Here is a 7480-nt window from a genome sequence, read left to right on the forward strand (position 1 = left end):
AAACGGACACTTCATCCACCAGACACCAGGCAGAAAGCCAAAAAGACTTAAGAACTGCAAATGTAAACCCTTTTATGAATGGGACATAATATGTATATGTCAGATGAATCATTGGAGTCGCTCGACTGATATTTATTTATGATCTCGAACACTTCTGTGTAGAATAAATGCTTGTTTGGATTTGTCTAACTCGTGTGTGTATTGGCTCAATGAACTGAGACGGTGACCAAAAGCTTGACTGAACTTTCCCACTGATCACACTTAAAGTAACGCACCCTGATCTGAAGCAGTTACCGAGCACACCGTGTTGTTGAAGGACCAGCATGTTGAACGCAGTTCATAAAACCATTCCAGACGTTCCAGTCGACAAGAAAACCAAAGCAAAGTTTTTCATCTGAATGTATGAACGTAGATGTAGAGCCTTCTTCTAGCTTCAGTCAACGAAATACTGGTAGTGGTGCGATATAGCTGTAGTTTTACTCGTTCAATGTCGTTTTGCTTTCATAGGAAGATGTGAGGTATGAAGATGAAGCTATCATACAAACCCTCGCAAGAATAGATCTTTTTTTCATTTTAACATTTGGATGTTTGTCTTGTTTGTTTACTTTATCCAGCTCTTATGTGACTTGCACGTGCATGGTACCGTTTGGTCTGTGACAAGCTCTTATGTAATGCTGCTAATGAAAGTTATTGATGCATTGAACTCTTCACCGAGAAAACATGCATATTAATACCATATTCCATTCCTGCCAATCGATCCCGCTAAATCCTACAAACTGGACGTTTCAATCCTGAAAATGTTGTTTTCTGTTCATATTATCTCCACAAAACAAAACGCCTCGGTTATCTTCACCATCAGTTCACAGTGAAATGACTGAACGCTAGTCCAATAATGTAGAAAAAGGCTTCATCAAGACGTTTTAATGGACACGTTTCATAAAAGTCCTTGCGAATGACATTTTCATAAACATACAAAATGTAATCCTAAAATTCCTAAAGCCCCAAAAACAAAAATAAAAAGTGATGATAAAAGATGAAAGTAGAACCTGTAACATGTTGAAAGGCGTGCCAGGAATTCCCTCTGTGGAATCTCTAACATGCATGATGAGTTCATCCAGTGATCACTTTGCATCGCGGTCAGTTCATAGCACCATGAGGGTAAAACTAAAATACCCAAATCACAGAGGATCATAACGGCTCACGCTGATCGATCAAACCATCCGGAGGTTCATCTGTGAATGTTTACACTCGCTGCATCATCGTGCAGTACAAAGGCAACACAAACGCTTAAATACATGACCTTCTTCAAAGACAGTCGAGCATCATTGTCAAGTCCCTGATTTCACATATTTAAAAAGAGACTGCCGTGAAGATGATCATACATTAGTACAAGACAGAAGGACATTAAGAAAATGCAGAGAGAATAATCCGCAAAAACGCTACGAAAAAAGTCCATCTATGTGTGTATGTTGCACTCGGACGCTAATAAAAAAAGAAAAGGATCTAATGTCTTTTCCTTATACGGGGGCCTCCTTTGGAGCCCCGCCGATGTCTGGGATCTGGTCTGCAAAGGACTGGGTCATCCACTGTCCGTCTGGGAGCTGGCCCTCTGGTACCTGGGACGTGGTCGCCTCCTGTGCTCCTTCTGACGACAGACAACACTCAGACTGAGGACAATGTCACAGAACTGAAGTCTCTTATGTTTATTCATGTATGATAGCAGCTCCAGACCAATGATACAGGATTATTTGTAATAATGCTGCACACACGTTTACCGGTAGTTAGTCCCGTTTCATTGTGTACACACACACACACACACACACACACACACACACAGGAGACCGGGTTACTCAGGGAAATCAGGATTGTACGCAGGACAATTTAGTGAACATCAATCCACATTTGGAGACATGCAGCAGCTCGGTAATTTGATTTCTGCCCCCGGCTTCATTTTGCAAGAGTGACTTAGTTATTGGAGGACGGGCTGGTCTGGTTCGAAACTCTCTTACATGGAAAAGAAAAGATTTCTTACCAGGAGAAATCAGGTTTGTCTGCCCTGATCAAAGAATCTAAAATGAACATGCCGGTTACTGAAATAAATACTGATATACCATTTGTATATCAATTACTCACCCTGTGTTACCTTTAACTCCTTAAAGAAAACTGTTCTTGCATGCCTCTACGGTGAAAGAATTAAAAAACACAGTAATTAATATACAAATGGTACTTCTGTGGGTGAAGTATTCCTTTACGTTCATGTCAAGAAGCTGACTGAATCACAGCACTAACACAAACATTTACCTTCAAAGATGGTTGAAATATAAAGCGTGCAGAGTGGAACACACTCGACTGTTACCTGTGTTTTCTGCAGTGGAGAACGTACAGTGACCGTTGGTCTGGCTTTTGGCCGCGTCCCCTTCGGCTCCTCTCTCTGCATACACTCCACCGAAGGCATCTTCGTAACCGGGATCGTACTGCTCCTCCTTTATCGCCGTCCTCTTGGCATCCTCTGTTCACGTAAAAGAGAGGAAGAGTAAACGGCAAACGCAGGATTATAAAATGAGGATGTCCTGAAACGCACAAGACATCGAGCCAATGATGCGACTGTCACTGCAGATGAGCATTAATTCTTCATTTAACTACTTGTTTCTAAATGATGGTTGAATGTAGTTTGTCTTCAGTGTGCCACAATGCTTCTTTTCTAGTTCCACTTTCAGAAGATAAAGATGTGTAACTGCCGGCTGGATGACTTCAAGCAAACCGCCGTGCTTACCCTTAGCCAGCGACAGGTTGAATGAGTAATCGACCTCCTCGATCTCGGTGGGCTTCCGGACCCCCTTCAGCTGATCCCTGAGCTCCCTCAGTTTGATGTAGAAGTGCACTTTGTCCTGAGCTCGAGGGAACTGAGCACAGCGAGCGCTGGACGAGGGCATCAGATACAGAGCCTGCGGAGGGGAGAGCACCGTCGGATCAGCACCTCAAACGCCATCTACACGTCAATCCATTTTGAGAGGCTACCTTTCATCGATACGCGAGGACAGTGAAGCGGTCGAGGACTCACCACGTCACAGTCGGGGATCTTGTGTGGCTGCAAACCAAAATCAAGTTTCTTTGGTTTCTTGCCAAACATCTCTCTGCAGAACATTTCATAGATGCCTTTGGTGGGGTGCGGCGGGCAGAAGAACAGAAAATATGACTTAAGTTAACGTTAAAGAACAACTTAATTGTAACCGTTGGTGTGTGGCGGTAGAGTGCTTACATTTTCCATTAAAAACAGCAATAAGAGGCTTGAATTTCTTCAGCTTCTCTACCAGGATTTTGCCTCCTTCACGCAACTCTTTACTGTCGAGATGAAAACAAAAGAAAAATGGTTACAACACAAAGTTCTAAACACAAAGAGAACATGATGGTGATGGTGATGGTGAGCGACAGTCTTTGGACCTACGTTGAGAGGTCTTTGCTCCCTGGTGTCGCCCTGGCCACCATGTTGGTGAAGCCCATTTTGTACTTGCCAGGCAGGGCGGTGTCGCTCATGTGGTTGAGCAGCTCCTCAGTAAACCCAGACAGAAAGAGGCACTTCCCTGAAATGTAAAAGTGACCTCGTCATATATCTCTCTGGGCCAACAAAAGCAGCCGCTGAAGTCCGACGTTAATGGTGTCACAGTCACAGCTTCATTTAAAACATGTAAGGAGCAACTCACGACTCAAAATCATTGTTATCGGATAACTTACAGAAATGATTTCCAGGACCTGGAAACCACCGTCCAATGAAAGCTGCCATCAGTCCAGGGTTGATACCAATCTGGAAAAAAAGCAGCGCATGTTTTTTGAAGCTTATAAACCCCCAAATCATTGCTGACAGCACAGTGTTTGGCTCCAGCACAACAAATGAACAGGGAATCTTACAATGACATAGTCCAGGTTGTATTCCAGCAGGTCGGGCAGAGTTTTTGTCATGACTTCCTCCTCCGACATTCCCTTGAAGCGGTCGATTTTCCTCTTCACCTTCTTAAAGCTCTCATCTATCTTCTCTTGCTTGCCATCTGCCTGAGCCTCAGCGGCCTTCTTGGATTTAGGACCGGGTTTGGCTTTCGGTGCATTTGGGTCCTTAGGTGGCTTTGGTGCCTTGGGGACTTTTGGTGGTTTTGGTGGCTTTGGTGCCTTGGGGACTTTAGGTGGTTTTGGTGCCTTGGGTTCCTTGGGTTGAGCTGCTCTGCCTCTTTTTTTGGCTGGAGCTACAAAAAAAGTTCAGAGAGGAGACGTGAAAAGGAAGACCTGCCTGAATCTGTTGACACATAGTCATGCATGTATATCTGATCTGACCCAGAACCAGCTGATCTATAAACAGTGAGGGAGTCCAAAGGGGATTGCAGTACGTTTTGCCGGGTTGGCAGGTTCCTGCTCCTCCATCATGGGTTCTGGATAAGCCATGTGTGCCATGGCCGTCTCTCCCGTCTGCCCCTCTGGGTAGTGAGACTGGTGGTTGTGGTTGAATCTGGAATATTGGGCCTGGAGAGCTTGAAACTGCTGTGCAGACTGAACCCTGTGAGGAAAAATGATTGTAAAACAAAGAGGGGGATGTATTAATACTAGTGCTGGGCAAGTTAACGCGTTTAATTTATTCAAATATATATTTTTTTTAATTGAAAGACAAGAGACAATACATATACTTAAGAGGATGACAAGAACAGTGGGATAAAAGCCAGCAAACATTATATAGTCAGACTGTCTCATGTTTATAGTTTTGTATTAGAGATATGATGTCCCTTCAGGGTTGGCGTAGAGAAAAGGCGACTTCCGCTGCTCTTCCTGGAGACTACTGGACATCGCTGCGGTAAAGTCAGCAGACACTCAGATCTCCGTGGTCAACTCAGCAGACACTTACACGTTAGTGCACCTATATGCTGAAATTCACGGTAAACGCATTTAAACGGCACAGATCGGGAGCGAGCGAAGGACTTTGAAAGTTAGCGGAAACATTAACGTGAGACAACATCCGGTTTCTTCAGACGAACATCCGGTTTTCAGAATAAGATGCCAACAAAGTATGAATTATATTCACATTAAGTATGAAACATGCTACCTGCATCTCGTGAACCAAATGTTATTGCCCTTGTGTTCATATAGCAGTACTTTTAAAATAAAAGTGCGCAATACACTACTTTTGAATTCATTATTGAACTTTGCCATAACAATGCGATTAATCGCAAAAAATCCATGCGATTAATCGCGATTAAATATTTTAATCGTTGCCCAGCACAAATTAATACGAGTGGAATCACAGCGGGATGCGCTGCAGGGTTAAAGCTCAGTTAGACCAGTGCGTTATGCAACAATGGAAGCACAGTGTGCTTTCTTTCTCTATTAGAGTGTTACACAGCAAGGATGTAGAATTCAGTTTGATAAATTCTTAAATATAACCACATAGCACATTTATTTATGTATACATCATACTATGAACTTTTCCACAAAACTACATTTTAAACTGTTCAGCTCTTTCATTTTAATTATTTAATTATATATTTTAAACCTACTCTGTTTGCTGTTATGCACCAAAGCCAATTCCCTGTATGTGAAAACCTACTTAATGAACCGGATTCTGATGCAAAATGATCATGAGTCAGTTCATCCTCATGAAGGATCGGTTCCTTTAAGTTACCTTAATTAATAGGTCCAGATTGTTTACCAGGTTATTGGATGATGCTTGTATTTGGTTAATTTATTCAGTTGGAGGCAACTTAGAGAGATATTTGTGGAGCTTTGTTTGAATGAAAGTTTTGATTGATTGCATGTCTGTTGTATAAGTTTGCATTAGTTTCAGCGTGGTGGACCCAATGAGCCGGAGTGTGTATGATAAAAAAGGACAATATACAGATCACTCTGCAGAGTTGTGTGCACACCAGATGGAAAGCCCACACTGTCTGCTCCCAGTCAACAACGGTTAGTGAAATGAAGACACTGTAGAAACACAATACATCCTATGAATCATTCCACCAAAGAGACGCTTCCTTTTATTTTTCCCTGCACTGAAACAAAACAATAGACACAAAACCGTAAATCATCAGTGGTAAAACAAAACTCAAATAAGGGGCACACATGCTTTAATTTCATTTTCATCACACTTTGCCATTCGGAGGTTAGCAGCTATGATGTGTACGGCCAACACTGTGGTGTGGAGGAAGACTCACCACTGTTGAAGATACTCCGGGGAGACAACAGGGAATCCATTCAGCTTGTCTTCCATCTTTTGGGTGGTTTGACTTTATCGAATAAATCAATATGCAAATTGAGGAAAAGAATTGCTAGGTGATGCACATGTGGTTTAGCATATTAAGAGTCTGGCAGTGTATATGAATCTGAATGCATGTGCCAGGGCATTTTAGACAAACTGTTAGCAACAAAAAAAAAGAAAAAAAGGTAAAACCACGAGATAAACAATATCGACAAAAGGATGACGATGGCGGAAACACAATACAACAAAGTTAAAATAGCCATTACAGGCCCCACTCCATGAAAAGTACAACAGTGCATATTCTTCCCAGCAAACTGTGCGACAACACTGCTAACGTTTCACCTGCTATGCTAACTAATAAGCTAAAGCCGAATGGAAACCAGTTAACGTTATTCATTTTAAATATCTTTAAAATAACGTTACACTGCTAGCAAGTAAATATATGCGTGTGTTGAAATCATATAAGTTTCGTATTCCGGGAGGTAAGATTAATTTTATTGTTAAAAAGCAATTCAGCAGCAGTGCCACAAGTGCAGCTAATTAGCCAACAGCTAGCTGTTCAGCTAACTTAGCATGGATGAATGGTTTCGGGTCCACTGAGATTCCTCGCGTATAAATTGCAGAGACTTTACCGGTATTTAAAAAAACCTAGACGTACCTGTTGTGGGTAAGGTCTAAACAAGTATCTTCTGTTCGTATAACCGTTATTTTTCCATCTATCCCGCTATTCTATTCACAACATATGTGGTGCAACAGAGGCAACAAAGACATGACAGCCCCGCCGGTCAACTTTGACACCAGACGATCTCAAGTCTAAGACGTAGGTGTACGAGAAGAAATACATATCTGAGTATAACTGAGAAAAATGACGAAAAGGGGCCGATTTAATACTATTTACTGTTATTAAGGCTCATTCCCTAAACCCTTGAATATGGTGTTTTTACTATAAACTACACAGTAAAATAAAAATCTAACGAAACCGTATCCACCTATCGTATAATTGGTATGAGCTGCTCGACTTTTAAAGTCTGATTTGCTGAATTTCTATTGGCTGAGGGTCTGTGATGTTTAAAGGGTATGTTTGCAGCTTGGTGACGTTTTTCTGTGTGTGCCCAATAAATATATAAAAGTGTATTTTATTGAATCCTGGTCTTCTGGTCAACTCCAGAAGTTGTCATTGCACTACTGTACTCTACAAAAAAAAAACACAAGTAGATAATACTTACACATTTTGTTCAGTTTGGTCAT

The 7480-nt window shown here is 41.8% G+C and overlaps 1 protein-coding gene across 4 annotated transcripts; it reads right to left on the reverse strand.

Annotated features, from left to right (window-relative positions):
- Positions 1 to 905: 905 nt before the first annotated feature.
- On the reverse strand, positions 906 to 7014 carry tdg.1 (thymine DNA glycosylase, tandem duplicate 1). 4 transcript variants are annotated; one of them, XM_079291789.1, is made up of 12 exons: positions 6891 to 6990; positions 6189 to 6260; positions 4377 to 4543; positions 3907 to 4235; positions 3733 to 3802; positions 3446 to 3581; positions 3260 to 3342; positions 3062 to 3156; positions 2774 to 2945; positions 2357 to 2509; positions 2134 to 2179; positions 1506 to 1645 (listed from the first exon to the last, which is right to left on the reverse strand). In XM_079291789.1, exons 2-11 carry the CDS (start codon positions 6242 to 6244, stop codon positions 2154 to 2156), a joined length of 1287 nt encoding a protein of 428 aa, XP_079147915.1. In that variant the 5' UTR covers positions 6245 to 6260; positions 6891 to 6990; the 3' UTR covers positions 1506 to 1645; positions 2134 to 2153. The 4 variants fall into 4 exon arrangements, with proteins under 4 accessions (XP_079147914.1, XP_079147913.1, XP_079147916.1 ...); XM_079291788.1 differs by lacking the exon at positions 2134 to 2179 and having other exon boundaries at positions 906 to 1642; XM_079291787.1 differs by lacking the exon at positions 2134 to 2179 and having other exon boundaries at positions 906 to 1645.
- Positions 7015 to 7480: the final 466 nt, after the last annotated feature.

The sequence above is a fragment of the Melanostigma gelatinosum genome, assembly GCF_949748355.1.
Source record: "Melanostigma gelatinosum genome assembly, chromosome: 1".
NCBI lineage: Eukaryota > Metazoa > Chordata > Actinopteri > Perciformes > Zoarcidae > Melanostigma > Melanostigma gelatinosum.

Coding starts and splice junctions, on each gene's coding strand:
- tdg.1 (XM_079291787.1), bottom strand. CDS start 6,244: ATGGAAGACAAGCTGAATGGATTCCCTGTTGTCTCCCCGGAGTATCTT. Junction 2,946..3,061: donor AGATCCCCGACTGTGACGTG/GTGAGTCCTCGA, acceptor TCCCCTCCGCAG/GCTCTGTATCTGATGCCCTC. Junction 2,510..2,773: donor CAACCTGTCGCTGGCTAAGG/GTAAGCACGGCG, acceptor TTACGTGAACAG/AGGATGCCAAGAGGACGGCG.